This window comes from Colias eurytheme, chromosome 27, assembly GCF_061535395.1.
Source record: "Colias eurytheme isolate Ceu_HAF_F1 chromosome 27, ilColEury1 Martin Lab GWU primary, whole genome shotgun sequence".
Classification (NCBI taxonomy): Eukaryota; Metazoa; Arthropoda; class Insecta; order Lepidoptera; family Pieridae; genus Colias; species Colias eurytheme.
In genome coordinates, this window is record NC_143006.1 from 6,770,219 (window position 1) to 6,796,693 (window position 26,475).

A 26,475-nucleotide genomic window follows, 5' to 3' on the forward strand; every position below is an offset into this window, starting at 1 on the left:
ATATTATTCGCTTTTATTTATCTCTCTTACCAATTAATTTAACACAACTAACAGAGTAATTTTTCACAACAGGTAAGATTGTTTATTTACTCCAGACGACGAATTACGAATAAATAAAGTGACTTAATATTTCACTTAAATTAAAGTAGCCTAAGTAATTAAGTATATATTATATTTTATACAGAACATCTTAATTATACCTTTTTACATACAAATATCAATCATAAAGTAATCAAATTAAATACATACCATATAACATCAGTTAGAGATGATGGATTGCTCTCATATTCGCTTTTTAATAATATCTTCGTGCCTTCCACGACCGTAATGTTCGCGGGGCCCACGTGGACTATGGGAGGATCTGGAATATTATAATTATTGTGTTATTTTCATAGACTGAAATAACAATGTTGTTTTATTAACACGTAGAACGATTAAGTAGGTACTTAATATAATATAAAATATAATATAATAATAATTCTATATGTATAAGTAGGTACTTATACATATAGAATCGCAAACACACACTCGCACACGCATTTATTAATAGTTTGAGGGGACCGAAATTTCAGCTTGATACCTCCACGCATTCCTGAGAAAAAGGGTCTTGACAGATAGACAAACTTTCAAATTATTAAGGATATTTTTTATATTACGTAACTACCTAATTATAAATTTTTTGTTTTGTATTCGTCAAGATGTTGCTTCTTGCGTTGAAGATAGTGACACGCTTGACAATCTCGTCTGATGTAAAGCTAAGATGTGGTCTAAGATGGTTCCTTACCGTAGGTACCGATTCACTCTACGCTTAATGCTGCGCTCATCATTCATCATCATTCCAGTCTTTCAGGACGTCCACTGCAGGACATAGGCCTCCACCAAAGATTTTCATAACGACCGATCACCAGCGGCCGATGCTGCGCTATGTTATGACAATTCTCCAACTCCCCGGTACGATGTATGAGATGATCGTTGTTACACACACGCACACACTTACTCTCTCCCACACACACATTTTATAGTAATTCTACTTACACCAAACCTCTAACTCCCGTGTAGCATGTATGGGATGATCATTATTATCTCGCATAGCATCGTTGACAGCCTTGCAAATAAACTTGCGGCCGTTTTCAAAGCGAGTTGCTTCGAAGGTCAGGTTCGATGTCGTTTCGAATGTTGTGTCGCTCTGGAAAAAGTTAAAAATACAATAAAATATAGAGGAAAGCTTTGTTCAACTTATTGTTTGTGATACTCAATAAAAATATGTATTACTATGATGTTTAAGTTCTTTCACCTGTGCAGCTAGTGATCCGTAGGTGTATTATTACAAGTAGGATTAAAATTGAATAAAATATATAGATATGTATAAGCGGTTTCAAAGTTATAAAAAGTAGCTCAGTTTACTACATATTTCAATTTATTTTTGCCTATACCTACAGTAATGTCCCTAATAAAATAATTAAAGCTTCAAAAACTCACCGATTCTACCTCTCGTTGCTGCGTTACATGAAACAAAAAGAATGTTCATTAGAGAATTAATAGCTCATGTATCTATTAACAAACTATAACAGACCATTAATTAAGAGCCTAGTCTTATAAATAAACAGTTGATTAAGTTATAATATAACACATAGGATTTTATAGGATCATTGTAAAATGTTGCAATATAACATACAAAGTCGCGGACTCAACACAAGTATATAAATAGTATAATACAAAGATGCAAAGTACTTTTAACGCCGTCTCGACGTTATACAAGTGAAGTGCCGCAAAAAATCTCAAAAATGTTTTCTGAAATCCTTTTTGTCCTTGCTCCAACTTTGCAAAGTTCATGGGAGTACGGAGAAATAAAAAGCGTAGTGCGTAATGGAGTAGGGTGTGGGTTCCGTAGTTTAAATTAACGAATAATATATTGAATAATATACTAAGCTACTTATAGGAACATTTGTACAGAGTCTCAGTTCGTCATAGATACATTTATTTCATTAAGGATTGAAGTAATATTAATAAGAACAACCTATTTTAATTAACAATATAAATAAATAAATAATTTCTATATCCAACATACGTAGAAAAGAAAACATAGACTTTTTCGAATAGATAACGCAGATGTACACATCTGCGTTATCATTTATTAAAATATAAAAACTTTAGTCGCAAAAAATGTCAATTATACCAGCTTCAGGTAAATACAACGCTGTGACAATCACACTTTTAAATAATTAAAAAACCTTATAAATTTTCCACGGAACCCTAAAAAAGATTTCTCAAACTTGCCATTAACAATTTAAACGTTAAAATCAGAGCTGCGTTAGCGAATGCGTAATTTCAAGTTAAAGATGTATTTAATAAAAAGTAACATGGTTTGCGCACTTGAGAATAAAACTTTATAAAGCTTTCGAATGCGAGGGTATTTTGAGAAAACCAGGGACGTAATTAATGAGGCTTTGACGGGCTTTCATAGCCATTTTATACAATAATATTGAACCTGTATGTTACTTTTAACTCTAAGTAAGTAAATAATTAAAATTGATTTAGTTGTTTTAAATATTACACGACTAACGGTTAATAATGTAACTTTTGTTATACAGTTATCATATTTAATTAAAAATATTTGTGTCCACAAATATTAATTGATGTAGCTATGCACATCGTGGAAAATGTTGCGGACGAATCCTAGAGTACCTATTGATCATAAAATATGATAAATGCATAATGTATCCCCTAAAAGTATTTTACGATATAAGAAAAACTTATTTTTAACGGACGCGATTTCACTTCATGGTACCTATAAAACAAAGTCGCTTTCTCTGTCCCTATGTCCCTTTGTATGCTTAAATCTTTAAAACTACGCAATGGATTTTGATGCGGTTTTTTTTAATAGATAGAGTGATTCAAGAGAAAGGTTTTAGTATATAATTTATTAGGTTTTAGACAAAGCGGGCGAAGCCGCGGGCGGTAAGCTAGTATTCATTATAAGAAAACAATAATTAAACAAAGTCCATTACAATAAACAAGAGACAATTAGAGGACAAAAGAATAAAGAACATTGACTCGGGTTCGAAGACACGCAAGTCGTAACTTAATTAACTTAGTACAGAACCTAAGTAAACCTAATGGAAATTAAGTTTTCGCTAAGTTAATTTTTTAAACCTAACTTGATGAAAGCGGACTAGCTATAGTTATTTACGAATAAGAGTAGAGTATCTTTATACAAATATCACAAATAATATGAAATATTTGTTCAGTCAGGGTTTAAAAATATACAATGAAAAGCCGTATGTTTCCAAAAAATTCTGACAATCTTTTTCTCATTTTTTTTTACTTCTTAATCACTAATATAATATACTTTAATCTTAATTAAAATCCCACGCAAAACCAGGTTGTAAAGCCCTGTAAAATTATAGGCTCTAAAAAGCTACACTGCAAATCCATCCCAAAGCAACCGAGGAAAACATTTACGACTTGACTTGAACCTTAAATGCAGCCTACTAGAGTAATCGGATTAAGTGCTAGTGATGTGCTGAGTGCTTATCGATAATTTAATTCGTCTGCACGTGATATTTTATGCAGAATAGTGGTGGTTTATGGACCGATGATGCGATAGAGGTGTGTGTAGTAACAAATTAGAATATTCGACAGAAAATCAGTAACGCGCGAGAAATCTAGCAACTGTATTATAATTTGTATATATTATTCTAAGTTTGAAACATTTGCTGTATTTCAAAATACACTATACATACACATCTTATTATTATGTATCTCCATGTTTATTTAATAGCACGTTGTATATAAAGCTTTAATTTAGGCTTTCTGAAGCTTTTGACGTGATGATTTTATCTATCTAATATGAATATTACGGATAAATGTTTTCAGCACAACATTCAATTTAATTCATCGAAATCCAATTCCCGCACTAGTGCTTTCGAAGCAGAGCCAGCAAAACTTCGTCCAATGAAATAGCATCAATTAATTCTTTAAATTGTTGAAAAGAACAGAATGAGAATTAAACCTGTTAGCGAGTTTGACATTTCATTGTGAAAGTTCAGCTCGCTATTATCGTTCGCGTATATAAAACTTGAAGTATTTATTAATTTATCGATAAGTGGTTCGAACAACACTATGTCTTAAGCGATTACGCAGTTTACGTGATAAGACGATGTTTAAAAGCTGATATCACAACGTTATATTACGATTTAAGTAATAAATTAACAAAATGGAATAAATTTAATATTAAACTTGAGACTTATAATATACGGTTACTCGACTGCTTAATATTGTGTAATGTTTCATGGTGTGTAGGTACAGAGGTATGTGAGTGTATATGTTTCTTTTATAATACATATTAATATTATAAATGCGAAAGTAACTCTGTCTGTCTGTCTGTTACTCAATCACGCCTAAACTACTGAACCAATTTGCATGAAATTTGGTATGGAGATATTTTGATACCCGAGAAAGGACATAGGCTACTTTTTATCCCGGGAAAATGACGCAATCCCGGAAATCCCACGGGAACGGGAACTATGCGGGTTTTTCTTTGACTGCGCGGGCGAAGCCGCGAGCGGAAACCTAGTATACATATAAACTTCTAAACGTTTTGGATAGGATACGAAAGACTATGAAAAGCTTCATTCGCATCATCTGAAGGTTATGTTTTTCGAGTGTAGATATTATGTATGTATATTTAAATGTGTTTGTTGTCCTATTAACTAAACTAAATTTAGTAGATATATAAAAATTAACGACGAAATTTTTTATTTATTTAATGTATCGGATAGCATAACAAAGCATTGACGAGAACAATGATTAAAATATTATAAGTTAACAATTGTTTTCTATTCCTTTATAAAAATACTTATTTAATATTTATTACTGCGTTAAATTATAAAAATAAATGTTTGACGAAAAAGAAAATTACGTAGCAAGATTTAGCGAAGTACAAAAGAAAAACTAAGCAATAAAGAAAATTAAACGTGAAGCCGCCTTTAAACTGTTCTCATGGAGGAATAAAACACTTTGGCAATATTCGTGGGTGTAGTGCTGACCGTGAAAATTGGGACGCTTTAATAAATTAATCCCTACTCTATATTATAAAAGCGAGAGTAACGCTGTGCGTCTCTTCTTTACGCCACCACTGAACCGAATTGAATTAAAATTGACATAGTTTGTGTGACCTCGGCAATAGTTAGGTCAAATATGCGGATATATCTACTACCTTGTAGGTATACGTTATAGCTCTGATTTAAAACTAGCTTATAACCTACAGCTTCGCTAACGCAACTGATAGAAGAAAGCAATAAGACGTTTTACCGCGGTACTAAACCGCCTACCTATGCAACTTTCTAGTCTTACAAAAATCGTATCATAATCACTTCGTTGCAACAAAAACAATTGCAGTAAAAACAACTTACAAAAATTAAGAATTCATCGATTTTCATGTCACGCACTGTATTTATTCGCGTAACGAATTAAAATCAATTAATTATGTACGCTGTTAACGGTTCAGCGGGGAAGACTTTTATGAATTTACATCGCTTCAGCGCTACTTAGATATCTTTAAATAATTATAGAACAGCTGTTGAAGTGCTTTATGGTTAAAAATTTTCTATAGAAAAATGACCAATGAAATAAGAATATTAAAAAGCGAATTTTTATATATTTTTTCGTTAAAATCGTTTTCTTAATTAAGGTTTAAATCAAAAACGGGATGGAAAGATAATGTTCTAAAAGTCTAATAATAATTATTAATATGATATCTACTAAAACTGGTTTGACTATTTCAATAATATTGCTAATATTTTGACTTCGATTCTGCGAAATGTTCTAGCTTGTAACTTAAAATCTAACAAAGTCTAAAATAAATACCTTCTTCTTAGTTTATACTAAAAACAGAATCTACATAGAAATAGTGTTATACCTACTTGTTGTTTTGTACTTATTGTCTTCTGTTTGAAATAATAACTTTTATACTAATTGAAAACTACGATGCAGTTCGTCGAGCGTTAATCATTTTTGCTTGAAGAGCGATTAATCAAGTTAAATAAATATAACCTAAGATATTCACATCTAGTAGCATAACAGAGTAGCGCAATACTTTGATTTTATAATAAAAATGTTTGTACATTGTCAGTACATTTTAAATTATAGAAAATACTTTATGTTTGAAGTACGTACCTACCTACGATTTGTTTTTCTGGGCATTAGGTATCTGTTCGGTACAGTTACAGGACTTTATGTATTTACTGCAAAGTTCTAATTATAATATTTATTCTCTTAAATACATTTAGTCAATTAATGGTTCTATTTTATCCCGCTTGTAAACTATCAATACTATCAATTCCATCTATAATCATTTAGCCGTAACTGACACATTTAAACACAGATTTATTATTTTCAATTCCCGTAGCAGTAAATTTATTTACTCTATATTTTCTTTTAATCACGAAAGATTACAGAAATATAAAAATCTGTGCAATTAAAAATATTTAATTGGAGTGTTGCTTTACGATCATTATGAATAATGAGCGAAGCCGGGTGAGAGGCGAGTCTATAGAACGCTTGTAATCGTCATATTATAGGTAATTTTGTTTACTAGTTAAGTCTGGGTAATATGGGGTTCAAAGGTTATTAATTATATAGGATTTATTATTATGTTTTAATTTAGTATTTTATTTAAATGTTCAGCTGGTATCTTTGAGTGTATTATGGTGGACCATCCGATTTATTTTTTGTCGGAAAAATGGATTTTTTATAGGTAGGTACTGAATTCAATACTGTATGATACTTATTTTACGTTTTTGCTATTTTACTACGTTTTTGTATTACCTCCTCCTTTCTTAACAAACATAATATACCAAGTATTCAATATCGAACCTCAAGTTGCCAATAAAAAACCTCTTCCTAAATCTATCACTGCCTTGACGTAATGAAAAATTGCAAGCCAATACATTACGGGCACGTGGGTATAGAGATAATTGATGCCTCTAATGAGCTCAATATGTGATTTATTGGAGTCATTAATAATATGTGCTAATTGCTGTGTGAGGTATGAATAAAAGGCTTAGGGTCTATTTTAATTGACTTTATCTTCACAAATAATATATAAACTGTTACATAATATTTAGTCCGGGAAGATAAGGAAAAATTTAAAATATGTTTTACATCTGTGATTTTTTTTTTAATTTTAAATGAAATATTTTTTATAAAAAAACGATTTAATCGCCATAATCTATATTACTGGCTTTTCGATCAATCTATAACGAGAATTGTAATAAAAATACTTCGTGTAAGTTACAGACCTTTTATCCTTTTTCCTATAATTTTAACATATTGCCTTTGAAATAAATTAAAACGGCTTTAATCGATATTAAAATGCATTATGCTTATTCCTAAGTCTATAAAATATTGAAATCTTTTTATGTTAATGTACCATAATAAGATATTATTAATAAATTGAATAAAGTATATAATAATAGTCACATCCAGCATCCCTACATCTTCGTTTTAACCTAAATTCAATTTCCCTTGTGGTGTATTTTAATTAAAGACGTCACACCGTCAGGTATTGGTTAATTCAGATAATATTACACGACATATTGTGTGGAAATTTCTCATTAAGTATTTTAATGAGGGTACTATTTCAATGCTTAGAGATGATATAACATTGTGTTTGTAACCAGACTCTGAACTGGACCAAATTTTAAGGTTGTTTGGTAAGGATGAAAATAGATTCTATTTATATACCTACTCCTTAGCTATAAGGGTGTAACATGCACGGGGAAAGCCAGATTTAAAAACGTAAATATTTTTCACATCATGTGCATTATATGTATATTGTATATCTTCTTATATATAAAATTCTCGTGTCACAATGTTAGTCTGCATACTCCTCCGAAACGGGTGGACCGATTCTCATGAAATTTTCTGTGAATATCGGGTAAGTCTGAGAATCGGCCAACATCTATTTTTCATATGTACCACGGGCGAAGCCGGGGCGGACCGCTAGTAACATATAAAAATGATGCATACCACATCGTATGTATATCTTAATAGTGAAGCATAGCGTCTTAATCAATACTGTAGCGAATACGAAACGAAAGTAGGCAATATTGTAGGTATGTGCAAAAGTCTGTATGTATGTCTATTACACTTTCATGTTAAACCACTACACCGATTTAGATGAAATTTGGAAAGGGAAAATTAGGATGAAAATGTTTGCCCGTGATTTCTTTCGCAAGAAGACATCGCTATCACATTTAAACGAATTAAACGTTTTTTGACGTGACAACGTCTTTTAATTCGATAGAGCCGGCTGCACGCACGAATAAACATGACTCATGCGGCGTTACTTCGCTCTGAGGCGTTCCATGTAAGGCTGGAAGTGCAAGCGAGAGCGCGGAACGAGCGACAAAGAAGCACAATCGGACGTTGTCACGTTCAACTATCGTCAGTAAACCGACTTTACAGACAACCAATTTTTTTCAAAAATCAACCTCTATATTGTTAAAATTGAGAACGTAAGCTTTGGTTCGCATACTTTGGTTAAAAAAACTAAATCACAGACGATAAGCAATAAAACAAATTGAATCACACCATTACAGTTGGTTAAAGATAAAATCTTACGTTATAAGAACGGCAGCGATTGCTGATATTCAGCGAAATGTGAAACACTTCAGCGTTATTACAGCAAAAACTGAGAACGGGTAATTCCGTCTAAATCTAACAAAAACTCCTTGGCGCAAGGAAGGATTACCAGATATTTATGGCGTCATCTGAATTAAATTTAGAGTAAAATAGAGTGTGGTTGTAACTTGTAATAAATATTTACATTTGCTGTTTCTTTTCAAACTGATTACCGGTGGTTACTATTTGTTGTATTTGTTGTTTGAAAATCTGTACATGACAAAAATGTGTTTTTTTATTAATAGTTAAATAAACAAAATACCATGTTAGTGAACTTAGCAGATCATTTTTAGCAGATCAAAAAAAAAAATGTGAGTTCTTATCGCGTGCAGTTCAGTTCTACAGTTCCTGATACTTTTTAGAAATAGTTCTGGCGTTTTTACCTTAACAAACGACATTTGAAAAAACCCGAACTGGACCCGGCTTAACGTGATGCTAAGACGTAATGCTACGACGTGATGCTACGGCGTAATGCTACGGCATGATGCTACGGCGTGATGCTACGGCGTGATGCTACGGCGTAATGCTACGACGCGATGCTACGGCATGATTCTACGGCATGATGCTACGGCATAATGCTACGGCATGATACTACGGCGTGATGCTACGGCATGATACTACGGCGTGATGCTACGGCGTGATGCTACGGCGTGATGCTACGGCATAATGGTACGGCATGATGCTACGGCATGGTGCTACGGCGTGATGAAATATGACATAAATAAATTTTCTAGTGTTTCATTTTACGCGAGTATTTCTAAAAAGTATCAGGAACTCACATTTTTTTTTTGATCTGCTAAAAATGATCTGCTACGGGAAGATGGCAGATCATTTTTTCAAATGTCGTTTTTTAAGGTAAAAACGCCAGAACTATTTCTAAAAAGTATCAGGAACTGTAGAACTAAACTGCACGCGATAAGAACTCACATTTTTTTTTGATCTGCTAAAAATGATCTGCTAAGTTCACTAACATCAAAATACCGAAAAAAGTCGAATATCTTATGTTTTACGCCAGATTTGTGAACACAAAAGAAATAAATTATGTGTAAGAATGAAACACGATTCACAGCTGAGAAATGTCGTCAATTAAAATAATTACACAAAAGTTTGTCTAGTACGTATACAGGCATGAGTAGTGATGTGCCGTGCTCGATGGAATTCAAGGTTATTGTCGATATGTGCTAAAATATTATATAATTGAGAAGACGGCACATAGTTCGATATTTAAATATAATTCGTAATAGACGTTATTTGGAATTGGTTAATTTAATCCTTGTTAGATTCGTTTTATGTTTTCTGTTGCCTATCAATCAACATTAAACAGAATGTAGTCTGCTACTTGATGCTATTTTATTTATCATCGAGTCGTTCTGCACAAGAATAAGCTAGATTAAGATATAACCAATATGCAAGAAGGAGTAGCTATATCATTCAATAAAAGCTTAATATCTTCGTTTTTAAACAAACTCAAGTCAAACAAGACACTAATTAAATTATAATATTCATTTTATCGATACATACACATCACTACCGTTAATTCGATCCTACCGTGCGGCAAAGAGGCTCTCCTTTACGTTAGCCAAGTTTTTTCAAAGGAATGCAAACTTTCCGAAACTTGTTGGGCTTTGAATATTTTCGCTCTTAAGATATAGATGTGAGATTACGTAGATTGCGTTATGTTTAGCATTCAAGTAGGTAGCATTCATTTAACTTGGAATTTGCGATTGAAATACCTAGATAAATAATACCTATATCTAAATGATTTAAAAAAATAGTGATTTTCTGAGACACAGGTAATAACCTAGTTCAGAAGACAGAGCGAAATTGTGAACCGAATATGTAAAATTTGCTAATAAATATTATTTTATTTTATTTTTATTTTAGTGATAGTTATACCAAAGTATGCCAGATTTTTACTCGACTCCATGAAAATGAGTAATGTTTAAGATTGTTTTCACAAAGTACGGTCTATAAAATATGTTTGTATTTCTTTGTGTACTACCTACTTGCTGTAGAGTAAACAGCTATGGATTTTATCATAAAATCTCGTGAGACTCGTTTTGTATATGAAAAAAAAATCCTAGATAAAATTACGTGCTTATTCAGAAGAAAAAAATGATTGATAACTTTATACCTAGGTGTTTATACCTAGGTGTTTATACCTAGGTAGTTTTTCTACATTTTTTCTATAAACGGTAAACATATGGAGCAAGAAAACAAAGAAAAGATCACTTTTCATGAACCTCCATGTACTACTCCGTTTCTATCGTAACAATAAACATTATAGAATACAATTAATGTTATTAGTACTTAGCTAGGTATAACATATCAATTATAGCACATGTTACATTTTTTTCTGTTAATTTGTTTCGCTAGGTCAATGATACTAAAAGATTAACATCCCAATTTTCCCGCCTATTCTACCTAATTGACACAGTAAACATGATTAATTTTTCATGTACCTACGTAGTTGAATACGGTATCTAAACAGACTCAATATTTCATTAACAACATGAAATCCCTTCTCTTTTGTTTATGTTATCTCTAAATTTATTATTACTAACAAAATAAAACTATGATTATTTATCAAGCGTCCAAATATGGTAGATTTTAGATTTTATGTTACTATTTGTACATAATTAGTTTACTGTTTGTCCTTTATAACAATTAAATTAACCTGGTGTTGGGAATTTATATATATATTGTGTGTGTCATTTTTTCTGTTGTAGATATCTGCGCTTGACTGATACATTTGAGTTTCTTATAAATCTATGAGATGTAAAACTATCCACAACGTGACATTGGCAAAATTGTGGCAACGCAGCACTGCCATTTATAAAACACTAGCTTTCCGCCTGCGGCTTCGCCCGCGTTTTCAAAAAAAACCCGCATAGTTCCCGTTCTCGTGGGATTTCCGGGATAAAACCTAGCCTATGTCACTCAGAAATGATGTAGCTTTCCAACAGTGAAAGAATTTTTCAAATCTGCCAAGTAGTTTCGGAGCCTATTCAATTCATACAAACAAACAAACAAACAAAAAATCAAACCTTTCCTCTTTATAATATTTGTATAGATGTATAGAAAATTGAATTGAATTATTTCATTAACTTGAAAATACTTCCTACTCATTGCTATATTAAATGTGTTCAGTCATGGTTCAGTCGTTTTAAAAATTTATATAAGAGAGAGAGAGAGTTACCTTTATCTAATAATAATAATAAAATGATATTAATTACTCACAAGACTTCATTACCGATGAAAATATAATCTCTTCAATTCTACACGAATTTAAACTTCTGGATAAACAAATTTTAAATTCCCACCAATATTCATTCTTCACATTGCACATTGTACATTTCACATAGGTACTAAATAACTAATGCTTCATCAATAACTTGAATAACAGCCATAAAACAAAACAATTACTAACGTAACACTATTCGCATTGGCGCCAAAAACTAGACTAAATTCTTTTGAAATAAAAACACAAAATATGACAAAAGCGCGGGCGCCGGGCGTTGCCGCCTAGAGTCTAGACCTCGGTCTAGACTGTCGCTTTGTCTCTTTCCCGCTATAGTGTCTCTTTCCCTCGCTTCCCGTTTTACGCTCTCGAAATTTTCAAATCTTTTTGTGTATTGTATTGAAATGTAAACAATATTGTTTCATAATTAAAACCTAAAAATATAAACCTTTGTTAAGGCTGCAGTCTAGCAAAATTGCGTTTTCAACAAGTTATTTGACAATTTTTTCCCGGCTAATGAAATGATAAACTGAATTTTTTTTTCTTGTTTATCAATTAGTGTTATATACGCAATGCGCGTGAATTTTTTCACATTTATAAAGTTACTTTATGTTACCTTAATCAGGCCTTCAAGATAAGTCTCTTTCCCCCAAAGACATTTCGAGCTAAGTTTGTGCACTCACTACGTTGCAACCGATTACAATTTACACAATCTGATCAGCGCATTATTATCCTTATATAGTCGTTATTAAAAACTGCTGAATACAATTGCCGAAAAACTTATGATTTTCTTAATTAGAACGTTATAAATTCATTAAATTTCCCATTTTTTGCCTTACAAAATCTATTGATAAATACTGCTAAAAGTTATTTTTTCAATTAATTTATTCGAGTTGGTTGAAGACCAATGAGTATTAATCCTTTAAAAAAAATTTTTTTTGAATTTTGATAATTCTTTAAATATTAAAAAAATATTTAAAATAATTAGGAAAAATCCTAGCGAATTTCTTTAGTCGCGCTCCTTGGGCCGGAGCGTTCTGACGTGTGCTCTACGCTCGATTTTCCTTCATACTGAAGTGAAAGTTGCTCTACTTCATTAAATTTAATATTTTTGTTAATTGATTATTTTTATCTTAGTTTTGTGCAAATATTCGTATTTTTACACATTTGATTTCGATATGGAAAATAAACGAAAAAAATACGCGTGTAACTACTAGAAAAAAAATTATCTTCGAACATAAAGTTAATGAAACCAAATAGATTGCAAAGGTGATTGGCAACAATTTCTTTATTTTACGGGGTGTCAGTAAAGGGATGTATATTTCTTTAAAACTAAAGTAAGCTCATACATTTTCTTATAATATAATTTTTTTGAAGTTCCAAAAATGTTTATTTTTCGTTTGAGAAATACGTAATATAATATAAACTTGTATTGAGAATTTGAACTTCCCAAGTTCATCCGGGGAAATCCCCATACGGGGAAAATGATTTGTTTACTCCAAAATTGATCCGAGGTGTTTTAATTTTTTCTTCTAGTCATTTTCAACGTAGCGGCATTTTGTTTGATTATTAATTTTGTAATGTTGGTTTTATATTCTGATCTTACAGACGCGCTGACAAATTTAGTCCGCCATTTCTAGTTTAGTATACCAACTCTAAGTACCAATATTAAAACGAATGGATTATCATCACATCATCAAAACTCAGATGTAATGGAAGATCACAATAACATAGAAAATTCAGTGGGTGTTGAGAACTAAACAAACAGAAGTAACAGAGACGCGAAGAATAAAAAAAGAGGACGAAAACGATAATTCGTTGATGCTTTCCCTTTTCGACGTATTGTTAGGGTACATCACCAATCTGCAAAAAACAAAACTGATGATTCCCAATTGCTGATTAAAAATGAAATACAAATAATCGACAACAGTGGTGAAAATTTGCTGATCACAATGAAACATCCTTCAGTGGTAGCAGATTTACTCATTTAAAATGTATCGGTGAACAGCGTAAAGGAGAGGAGGACAGGAAAACATTATGAATGTGGATGGTGGATTGTATACAGGGTGTAATCGATAAGTATGTGCAGGCGATTATGACGTTATTATTGCAGGTATCAAAAAACTTAAAACTGATATCGAAATTACTTTACCTAATGAGCAAAATGCCATTATTAATATTTTAAAAGTATAACGAGAAATATCTAAAAAATTTACTTTATACACTCCCATATCAAAAAGGGAAAATGGGACTAGTAGAAGTTAAATGTCTAATTCCGGCAAAAGAAATGAATGCGGAAGATGCGGTTAAAAAAAAATTTAATATTTGAAATACAATGCAAAAAATAACACTTTTGTCATAGATAAGAATCATGACTATTTTTTCCAAATTCAGGGACAACTAAACGTTGCAGAAGCAGAAGTCTGCTTATTTGCTGTTTGGACTGGAGTGAATCATTCGTTAAAAATAGAATATATAAAAAAGTATGTAACGTTTAGGCAAAATAAAATGATGGACCATTATCAAGATTTTACATAAATTGCCTACTGTCAGAATTGATTGATTCGAGACTTCAGCATTCGATGTCCATCAAGGACCCATCCTATATCATTCAAGCGATTGAAAAAAAAAGAGATAAATCCAGTGCAACCGATAAAGCATCAGAATGCTAGCAAAAGATTTATTAGGTTTATCAATATAAATCTATATATTATACATAATATAATAAATCTGTAGAAGACGCGAAGACTGACATCCGCGCGGACGGAGTCGCGGGCGGAAGCTAGTCAGAAATAAATATCTTTTGTTTTCATTTGCGTATTTTTCTATTTAACAATTTTTTAACACAAACATTACATTTTTTTTATTATATACAAAATTTGTTTATCCGTTTTATTAGTTAAACTGAACAACTTTCACTAAGAAACTTAGGTCGAAAAAAAATGTATAGAGTTATGCATTTTGTATGGAAAGCTTATTTTTTTTATATTTCGTCCAAAATTTCTTTGTAAAAGTTGATCAGTTATATAAACATGAAGTTGAAGATATCAATAGAAAGTATTCGCAAATTTTGTGTACTGATAAAAAAAAATGTTGTGTGGTTTTATGAAACCACGGTAAAAGTGAAACTGTTCGAACGGTTCCGAACACTGCTTTGTGTAGCGCATGTCGCGTGACGGTCGGCTGCCGAGTAGGTATACCTACTCGGCAGCCGCGATACACGCGACATGCGCTACACAGACCAAAAAGTTTGAGACGATGTAATAAAAGTTTCACTTTAAAAAAATCACCCGGTGTAATTTTCACGAAAATTGTTTCAAATTGTCATTTTTGGTACCTACTTATTACGAATATTAAATTATGCATACGAATGATTTAATTTTTAAAAATTAAGTGGAGCAACTTTCCCTTAGTACATTTGTATTATTTACATATAGGATGACAGGATGCATTTGTTTGCACTACTAGACCAAGCCCTTAATAATTAATTTATGGCTTGAATGAAAAACATAATGTGGTTTTGTTGTTCAGTAAGTGTCAAAATATTTAGTTAATTTTTAGTTTTATAGCATTAATTGCTTAGGAAAAATTTTAAAGAAATCACGATAAGTTCGAAATTTGAATGTTGTCTCGATCATTTTTTTTTATTATTTGAAGATTACAAATAAAAGGTTTTAAACTAAAACTATTGTAGGCTTATTGTAGGTATTATCGATACCGCTTTTCAGTAAGATATTATTTTTAATAAAAATGTTTAAGTAAATGGATTCCGCCGACTAATGTCCAAACGGTAAATCTAATACATCTAACTAATTTAAAGTGATTCCCTTGAAAATAATGAGCCCATGTAAAATTCACAAAGGCCGCACAAAAGATGTAAAATAAAAAGAGAGATTCAAGTATTTTTTTGTTAAACGCAGTTGACATTGAAGGATGACTGGATAAATTTCCTTTTAGGGTTCTTTCTAACGAGTCTGGAACCTTTCAAGGTCATTAAGCATTATTTATATATTATCTATTCAGCTTACATAATGTAAATACTTACTGCGTGTATATTATAACTAGCTGCGCTCCGCGGTTTCACTCTTCCTCGATAAATGAGCTATCTAACACTGAAATACTTTTTCAAATCGGACCATAGTAGTTCCTGAGATTAGCGCGTTCAAACAAACAAACTCTTCAGCTTTATAATTAATATTAGTATAGATATATGAATCTCATACGTTGGGTACCTAGCATTTTCTTTTGTAAAAAGATTTCATTTATTTTGGGAAACTATTAATTTTATTTTTTTATATTTATTACTAGTGTAACAAAGCTTATATATAAATTATCTTATACCAGCATTTCTTATAGCGATCTTGATTGTGTATTTCATTTTATTTTGTAAAACATAATGTGGTATCATAAATATAGGAAAAGTAGATAAAACATAGTACTTGATTATTTTTCGCTACCTTTACTTAAACATGGCGAAATTAAATCTATTTTCTATTTATTCTTTTAATTATAGGTACGTAACGTTATCAAGCATTTGATTACACAACGTTAACCGCCCATAATTTTGGGTCCAAAACATTAATTTTCATTTAACTTTCAAGATTTTAATAAGAATTCCGGTGCTGTTATCTGCGAACTTAATTCGATCGTAAATTCCCAACTCTGGCTCTGATAACGAGAATAAAGTGTAATTTTTTTTAAATTAATTTTCATTAACTACGGATATAAAGTATTAAAGTATGAATTTTGTTTTACATTGCACACACTATGGATAGTTTGTAGTGTGTGTAAAGATATAAAATAATTGAGTCAGTTTTTTAAAGGGACTATATACGTAGTATATTATTATTAGTCTGTGGTACTATGTTCTTTTTTATCTATGGTCAGTGGAAATAAAAGAAGTCTTCAGCTGTCATTAGAAATGGAATAACAAAATTTTCGTTCATTCTTTTTTCAATTTTTTAAGCGGGATATTTTTGTTACTACTGCGCAGTCGTAATATGTTGGTAAGTGTATAAAAGTAGTTCGTGCATGTGTGTTTTTCAACACAAAGTTTAAATTCTTACTCATATAATATTATATCGGTGTTGGTCGGATGTCAGTAGTTTTTTCTCTAATAGAAAACAATTTATCCCTTAACGCTATAGTTTTTGCTGTTATTCCGAGTGAAACCGGGGCGAATAGCTAGTAATAACAATACAATTCACGAAGAAACAAAAGAATTGGAAACGGTTTTAATTTTTACCAAACACAGTAAAAGTTTAACCGGCCCGAAGTAAGAAAGTGTAAGGTTTTCGTTTGTGAACTTTATTGAATTTGACTTATTGGAGTCGGCGGTGCTGACGGCTAGCGGTAAATGGAACAGAGAAAACTGTGGAGCGGTCTTAATTTCAATTTGAAGTATTTGCTTTTGTTCAGTTTTATAAGAAGTTTGAAAGGCGTTTCATGGATATTGTTTTAGGTATTTCAGTTTAATTAATACCTAGGTTAAGTCTAGTATAGTATTATGTTATCTGTGGTAAAGTGGTTAGTTCTCTATATCGAACTGTATACCCACGTTCGGATTAAATATGTAAATCATATAGACATTAAACTAAAAGCTGATCTTTCTAACGCATTCTGATATAAAAAAAACACAACATAGCGTATAACCTTTCTCAAAAAGTTTTTCAATTCGTATCAATAGATTTTGAGATGCGCTTGTACAAACAAACAAATCTTAATACTGACTATTCATATTTCAATAATCCAATACAGACTTCCATGTCTTTTATTCACGAACAAGGAAATGCTTACGTCACAATTAAACTTTAACAACAAAGCAACTGATTATTGTTTAACGAGAAAGCGAGGGTTTACATTTGAACGTACACTTTCCTTAATTGTTATTCATATACATTATAAGTATTTGTATATGCAATCGTTTTAAGTATAGGAACGAATGTATGTATGTTTATCTATCTGTTTTTAAAGCGTTTAATTGTTTTGGATGAAATTTAAGACGTCTTTAGAAACATTCTGTTTAAACTATTTACCTGACTACGGCGAGGCAAGATATTTGTTGTGTAGATTTACTATTGCACATTTTGCGTTCTTTACGAATATCTGACGTAGTAACTATTTACTAATCTGTAGTATTACTAAAAAAACTCAATTAGGTATAATACATTATGCGAACGTTTGTAAACGTCGAAATCATACAATTTCACTACAATATAAAATATGTTCTACACTATTTATTATCAAATAAAAAAAAGCTAACCAAAAGTCCGCTCCATAGTTTTATTGTTAACAGCAGGTGAGGTTCTGCCGTACTCCGGGCAGCGCTTGAAATTACCAGAAATATATCTTTATACAGCCTGTAAAATCTAGACTCGAACTAAATTTTATTTAGTACCAAAGTCTGGATATAAAGTCCTTTTATGGGATTGGATTTACTAAGTAACGTTTTGCTGTATTTCCTAGGAATAGTTACAGTCAAACTGGTTGATGAATTGTGTCTTAAAGTAGACAGATTTTGATGGGATTTTCACAGCCTGGATTTCAGATAAGTGATGTTTTATGAAGTATCCTTAATATAGCAGAATACTTTGCTATACAAATTAGTACTCAATTAATTAATATAAACTACGTACCTATGCTAATTCGGATTTAAAACTGGATTTATTCATTTAAAACGGGTAATATTTCATTCCTTCCCTAAAACTATCTTACCTAAAGACAAACATAATACTATTTCCACGATATAAATTTCACAGTCCCCTTTTAGTTAACGTTTTCATTAGAGCAGATGACGTCATATTTAGTTACCCAATTTAATATTAGTGAAGTGATATTAGCTTTCCGAGTGTCAGATAGTGCTGTGTGAAAGTTGTACCTTTTAACCGACTGTGTTAAAAAGAGGGTCATGTTTTTGAAGTGTAATTTACGTATAGGTATGTAAGTTAGTGAAATTGGTATATTTCTTTGTAGAATTTATATGGTATATTTTGTATTAATAATCATAAGTAACTGTTTGATATACGTTCATTGCATGATGACCATAATTTCAACAACACAAAATGAACCAAAAATTATTCTACACGGACAAAACCGCGTTCAATAGCTTGTATCTCACAAGGATATTCCAAAAAATCAGCAAATCCAATGAAAATATTTGACGAATTATAAAAAGCCTCCAATCAACTCGATTCAAATTATATTCTCAAATATTTGTGAATTCCTTTTTGCGGGTACTCCTGAATTAATTACATTTATTTTACCTTTCGTTATTGTAAGTGGTCTCATTAATTGAGTTAAAAGTTTATTGTGAGATTAACTTCGAATGTATAATAATGAAAAAGTTGTTTTAATCATTATAATAGAATGAATAAAAAGTATTGGGTAATGAATAAAATAAACCGTCATTAGTTACTATTGGGTAAAAATTGCAGGTTCGATTCCAAATAATGTATTACATAGTGTCGTAAACAAGTGTGTTAAATCAAATGTTTCTTCCATACCTGTATGTATTTTGATTTGGTAATGGCAATTATAATAATGAGACAAGGTATTATAACAATTGATTTATTTTGCGTACAATATGACTATACGCTACCAATGATACTACTTACTTATAACAATCTTAAGTCATCGGTAAAACGTGTGCTTAATCAACCTAATACAGTTGATACGTAGATACGTAATCACTACATACTGTTTTCTTAACCAAATATATCACAAAATGTACCCATACCACTATGTACCCTATTCAAAACAAAACAAATTTCAAACTGTACCCTACCTGTATGTTCTGCGTCTCTGTTGTCAGCAGGTCTGTACCATTGTACCATTCGATGGTGGCTGCTGGCCTGGCTCCAGATACTGCACACATGAGGGTCAGGAGTGTACCCTGGGTCACGTGCTCCCCCACTCCTGATATGGCTATCTTGTTTGGTGGTACTGGAATAAAAGATGAACAGATTTATAGAGTAAAATAATAAGGTATGGAATTGTAAGGTTGCTTATTGTATGAGGTCACATTTTAGAATCAACTATATTGGTAGAATATTTTTCGAAGCCCGCCTCGTGATCGAATTTTTTCTATTCCTTAAAAATTTATAAAAGCATTTAATTGATAATATGGTGCCAATAATTAAATTTATTAGCTACTAGCGGTCCGCCCCGGCTTCGCCCGTGGTACATAATATTTACGTTTTCTCTACATAAAAACCATCCTCGTACTTCAAGGAATATAATAAAAAAAGAATGATCGAAATCGGTTCAGCCGTTCTCGAGTTATGCGCTTACCAACACATTTTGCGATTCATTTTTATATATAAGATTTTAATTCCGTAAGAAATCATGAAGATTACAGTTTAAATATCATACTTGTGATTTACGTATTTATACATATAGTCGAAAAATATATGCAAGTAACTGCAAACAATAACTTAAAGCATAGTAACCAATATTTTAATATATAGAAATAGTTAGCAGATAATATTATTGAAAACTTAACATTTTATCCAGTTATATTTGACCTTATCTATAAAGGGAAATTCATCAAGAAAATGACACAAGTCGTCATATAGACAGTTCCCCGGGGTCCGAAATGTTTTATTAGCAAAGTCAGCAGTTGTGAATAAGTTACCAAGTGTCCCCTAGAGACGAATAGTTTAGGGGCTCGTGGTATGACTATAGGTATAAGCGGAGTGGGAGCGGAAAATAGTACTCTATTCACTTATAAATTCACTATGTAATTAATGAGTAAATATTTTATAAATGTTATAAAATTGAGCCATTATTCCGTGAAACCGTTTTCTACAAAAATGTAAAAAAATATTCGCGTATAAATACAGTAGGTATTTAGTTGTTGACATTGTTAATCGAGTGTTTTGCAAACCTGTTTAAATATACTTCCATTTTTAAACATCAAAAACAATTAAATCTTACATTATGATAATGCCATTGCGTACGAACGTGTTTAGCAGTTTTATCAACCCACCTTTCATGTGCATTTTCAATTATTCCTGAACTATTCTGTTCTTAATTTTGATACACTGTTACTCTTTTCGCTATGAAAATCGTTCAGCTTATCGCTATAAATACACCCTTAGATTTATAGAAGTTGAGAAGAGCCATTGAATTTTGGGTATCGGGTGTTTGGATGATATAAGGATTTAAGTTTGATTGCTTCTTGTGTGCTATTTTGATTATAAATTTAAACTATGCCGTTATACCCAGAGAGTTCTACATAATTTTATTAAACGTGGGTTAAAAATTAAATATAGTTGCTATATTTTGATAACGATTCAATACTTGAGTATGTGTCATTAAAAGTGAAGTCCCATGTCCCCTAGTGGGGCAAGGGGCAGATGCATTATTCATCTGTTTCACTGATCGATTTTCTTTAGGGACAAGTAGGTGATCAGCCTTCTATGTCCTGCCAGACCTAGACATTTTTTTTTCTTCGTCTCCGTCGAGTATGTGTTATAGTAGCTGTAGTCATTTATCTAATAAAATCGTGTTTTTATGAAGAAATAATTATGAATACATGGTTTATTCTTGATAAATATTATGTATAATATACTTAAAAAAATAAGTAATATTTCGCTTAATTTCCTCAGAGTAATATCATTACGAAACGCTTATTAAGAAGTACACAAATTAATATCAAATATATATTAATAAGAATTTAATGAACCCAGAAATGTTTCTGCCAATAATATAAATGAAGAAATTGCTGTTCCAACAAACTTGAGAAAATACGTCAACATCTTTGAAGTAAGTTAATAACTTAACCAGGAAAAAGTTGTATGTGTCAAGTTATTTCTTATTACTTAGCCTTTGATAACTTATTACGAGAGTGATGAGGAAATAATTTCCAATTACGATGTATTTAGCTGAAAGGGGACCGAATGTTTTCGTATAATATCAGGAAATGAGTTTTATTACATCCATACATACATACATGAATCAAACATGGAAATCCATAGAAATCACAGACTAATAATAATATACTACGTATAAAAATAGAAATGAATGAAATTAAAGTCCCTGTAAGTAAAAAAAAAGACGTGTGGCACTCGGGGACTGCCGCGGTAAAGCTATTGCATAGCATGCCTTCAAGCCACACCTACGTGCCCGTCAGAGTGGGGAGCGTGAGGTTTTTTCGTTACGGAATTTCTCGATTCCGTCCCCGCGCTCAAGGCCCGCGATAGAAGCTATGCAATAGCTTAAAAAAATATCATTTAAATTGTTTTCTGTCTGTTTGTTTCTAATTTTCACATTAAGTTTATGTATTTAATTTCATATTTTACAAGCTTAAAAAAGTATTTGTTAGTAGGATGAATCTAGATTCCTATAAGCTCTTCGTACAATTTTACTGAAAGTGTAATAAATCGTGTTTTAAATCCGTTAAAAGTATCACTCTAAGATATACCATAGCAACCTCATTCCCAATATTGATATTCAAGTTAGATACACCGAAGTTGGTGTTAGCGCTAAGTTATATAAAATAAACAGCAAGTATTCAAGTTTGATTAATTGTCACTTGAAGTTAGACAGGGTCGAAATTGCTGGTTTTGATTAGATAAATTCTGAGTGTAGTGTAGATCTGTGTGGAGACTTTCAAAAGATATTGACACTAATTATTCATTCATTATTATGTAGGTTTTATGTGAGCCTACGTTTTGTCAGAAAATTATTGGTTTTTAATAATAGTAAGAGTTTCATTCCTTATGTAATTTACCCCATGGCGAAATAATAACGAACCATTAACAATTTTCTATTCCTGACCAGTGACCATGTTAAAATTATTGTAAATATTATCCAAAATTCTATCAGTATTGAATCTTTAAGTATTTCATACCTCTATATTTAAATTACTTATTTATTTATACTAATATTATGAAGCTGAAGAGTTTGTTTATTTTAACGCCCTAATCTCGGGAACTACTGGTCCGATTTGAAAATTATTTTTGTGTTAGATAGTCCATTTATCAAGGAAGGTAATAGGCTATATATCATCACCCTAAGACCAACAGGAGCGGAGCAATGCGGGTGAAACCGCGGGGCACAGCTAGTTAGATATATGACTGAGTCATAAAGTTTATGAGTCATAATGACTCATAAACTTTATAATGTTCAATATTATATAAATAACCTATATCTTATATTACTAAAATTCCATATATATCACAAAATTCATACATATCCCCAGAGCATGCGTGAAAATGTGACAGACAGACGGTAAGGAATTTATAATATTAGCATAGATGTCACATACCTGACGTCACTTGACATGCGAGAATATATTTATATTTATTTCAAAGATGCATTGGTATTTCTATACATAAAATATATTTCTAAGGCAATAAGATCTTAAAGTTTATATTCAAGTACATATACACATAGCAGTTGCTTTTAAAAACCGGGAAAAAATAAATCCACACACACGTAGAAAGAGTAAGTAGACAAGTTTTTTTCATTTCTATCATGTCTTGAAGAACTAAACATACATAATGTTCTATATATATGTATAAAAATGAATCCATATTTCCCTTGGTCATGGCATCACGCGCGAATGGCTGAACTGATTTCGATAATGATTTTATTGTTGTGATCGTCGGGAAAACGATCTTATGAACGAAAAGTTAGGAAATTTGCGCAAAAAAATAAAAGAAAGTTTAGTTTTATTTGAACTTAATAAAATCTGTAGAAAAATAATGTATTAAAATTAATCACACATTCAACCCTACCTATTATAGTATTATATTCCTATTACATTCCTGAATTATATACATAAAGGGGCCCAAGATTCATCCCTGTGGCACACCATATTTTACATAACAAGCATTAAGCTATCACTTAAGTGCTGTACTCGAAGCAATTTTCCGGGGCCGCTCGATAAATTGCGAGAGTCTAGCTAATAAGTGGCAAGATAGTGCGGCTAGTGATGTAGCGTGTATGTGTCGATAGATTTTGAAATATTTTAATTTCTATGATATTGCGTTAATGGTTGACATATTACATTTAAATTTAAAAAGTAGTGTATTCTTGAACTTAGCCCTCGTTAGGTAATAATAAAACAATGTAGGTAATAAATAATAATACAAAATTCTAAAAATATGATATTGTTGTCAAATGATACACCATATAAAAGAATCTATATTATGTTAACTAGTTTTTTCGTAAGTTAAGTTCGATCTTGAATTTTTAGTAATAAAGTTCTTATAAATATTTTTATTTTATATATATTAAATGTTATTTTACAATATAAAAATAGATCATGACGTGGGATTGGAACCCACGTCGGTCTACATCCCACGTTTTTAAGACTCGTTGTTACGGATTTGATATCTTTAAATTGTATAAAGTAGTTATTTCTTATTTATAAATTTGACATCTTGTTTTATTTTAGCATTTGTTGTACCTATATATTTTTAGCTAAATAAGCAAACAAAATCTAAATCTTACTCCAACACTCGTACATTTAGAATTGACTGCAACACATCAGTGTTAGGAAAGGAAATATACTTTCATGAATATTAAAATGCACTATGCTTACAGAAACGGCGCTTAGTCATGGCTGTAAAAAATGGAGCAATATATTATATGGAGGCAATTTGACATACTTAGCGACCGCAAGATTATGAGTGGTGAAAAATCACAGTCGAGTTATGTAACTACCAGATATTTTTATATACTTATAATAATTAACTAATCTAGCTTAATATTAGGAGGAAAGATTTGATTGTTTGTTTGTTAATGATTTAAAAAGAACCTCACAACTCACTTAATTATATTTTATCGAAATCAAATTAGAAAGAGAGAGTAGATCTAGTATATCCACAGTAAGTATATCTTTAAAACTAACATAAGTTGCATTTTTTATACCGAATCGAACCAGGCGAAGCCGGAGCAAGCGGCTAGTATATCAAATAAAATGTACTATTAAACTCAAACAAACTGCTATTCATGATATTTTCAAGTGCTTTTCATATAAATTGCATTTCATAACGTAATTTAAATTACAATAAATGTTTGCTTATCTTTTACAAAACGAATATAGGTTATTCTGATATTTAGTGATTATGTAACTATGATAATACTTTTAATTCAGTGTGTATTCAATTTAATTGAATCTGTTTTACTAGAATATGAATAAATAGTTTATCTAGTATTATTTTATCAGTGACAACGACGAACTGAATATATTTGAAATTATATTTCATTATTTGAAAGCTACATTTTTACACAACAACTATTTTAAAAGCATACTTTGAATAGGCTTTATATTTACGATAGTAAAGACTGTTTTAATTTAAACTTATTCATTCTTAGTTAATGTTTATATTTGAATATTGTTTTGACTTTATGTTGTAAAATAGACTTTCACATCGTTTTATATTCTATGCTTTTTAATCTCCGTTTAAATTCAATGACTAAGTGTTTATTAAATACTAACTTTTCTAAAAAAATACGCTATCTATTGATGAAAACAGAATGAAAACCGGTCCATTAGTTTTGCCTTATTGCGAACAGACAGATAGACAGACGCAGCGGATGGCTTATAATACGCAGTCAAGTATTGAAAATTGCGATAAGTATTAAAACAAGTTCTTTTAAGACTTTACATCTAATGCTTATTATCTTTAATCGTTACCACAGCACATCACTAGCCAAGGAAATTTTCCCAGCAAGCAATATGAAGGGTCGATAGAGCTCACGATGGACACCGCACTAGTGATAAATGAGTTACCTGTAACGTGTGGGTTTTGTTTCAGCGCCATTTTGCGATACTAGTTGAAACTCGCGGGTTTTATCGTCTTATGTGTTACTAGTTATGCCCCGCAGTTTTACTCGCACTCCGCTCCTATTGGTCTTAACGTGATTATGTATATAATCTGTAACCTTTCTCGAAAAACTGACTATTTAATAGCGAAATAATTTTTCAAAATGAACCGTGGTTCCTAAGATTAGCGCAAGCAAACAGACAAAACTTCAGCTTTACAATATAAGTATAGATTTTGTTTAGGGTACAAAATGTAACTTTTTAGATAAACTATAGACTTAAACTTGGAACTATGGGTACATATTGTAATTGCCTTAAAGTTTATAAAAATATAGAAGATTTGATATGATGTTTTGAATGGTTGTAAATGAAAGTGGATAATCTTTAAGACTGCAAATTGCCTTGATAACTTCACTTATAGAAATTTACCTATTAAAGTATCCTACTATCTACTATAATACAAATTTTAAACTGAGTGAAATTAAGAATAGAAATTTATTAAAAAGGATGTCGTGATAAAATGAAGAGCTTTCGAGCAAAGTCAGCCGCAAAGCAAGTATATAATATACTAAACGAAAGCGTTAACTTTAAAAAGGTTTTAAAATTTTTAATTCACATTAAAAGCTTCCGGAATTACGGTATTCAGATTTAAAAAAGATATTTTATTAGCGAAAAGTTAATTAGGATGAAGGTTCAAGAATCTTGAATATTATAAAAGGGAAAACCCCATATGGGTCACGGAATTTAGTCTTTATGGGGGACATGAATGAGT

At 31.2% G+C, this 26,475-nt stretch overlaps 1 protein-coding gene across 1 annotated transcript in view; it reads right to left on the reverse strand.

The window, feature by feature from the left end:
• The window catches only part of nrm (neuromusculin), a 385,531-nt gene that overhangs the window by 34,241 nt on the left and 324,815 nt on the right, over positions 1-26,475 (reverse strand). Inside the window, exons 7-10 of the mRNA XM_090117221.1 lie at positions 19,710-19,867; positions 1,480-1,497; positions 1,036-1,186; positions 250-361 (exon numbers count right to left, since the gene is read on the reverse strand). Of these exons, the coding sequence (XP_089973347.1) occupies positions 250-361; positions 1,036-1,186; positions 1,480-1,497; positions 19,710-19,867 (439 nt within the window). The remainder of the gene's footprint in view (positions 1-249; positions 362-1,035; positions 1,187-1,479; positions 1,498-19,709; positions 19,868-26,475) is intronic.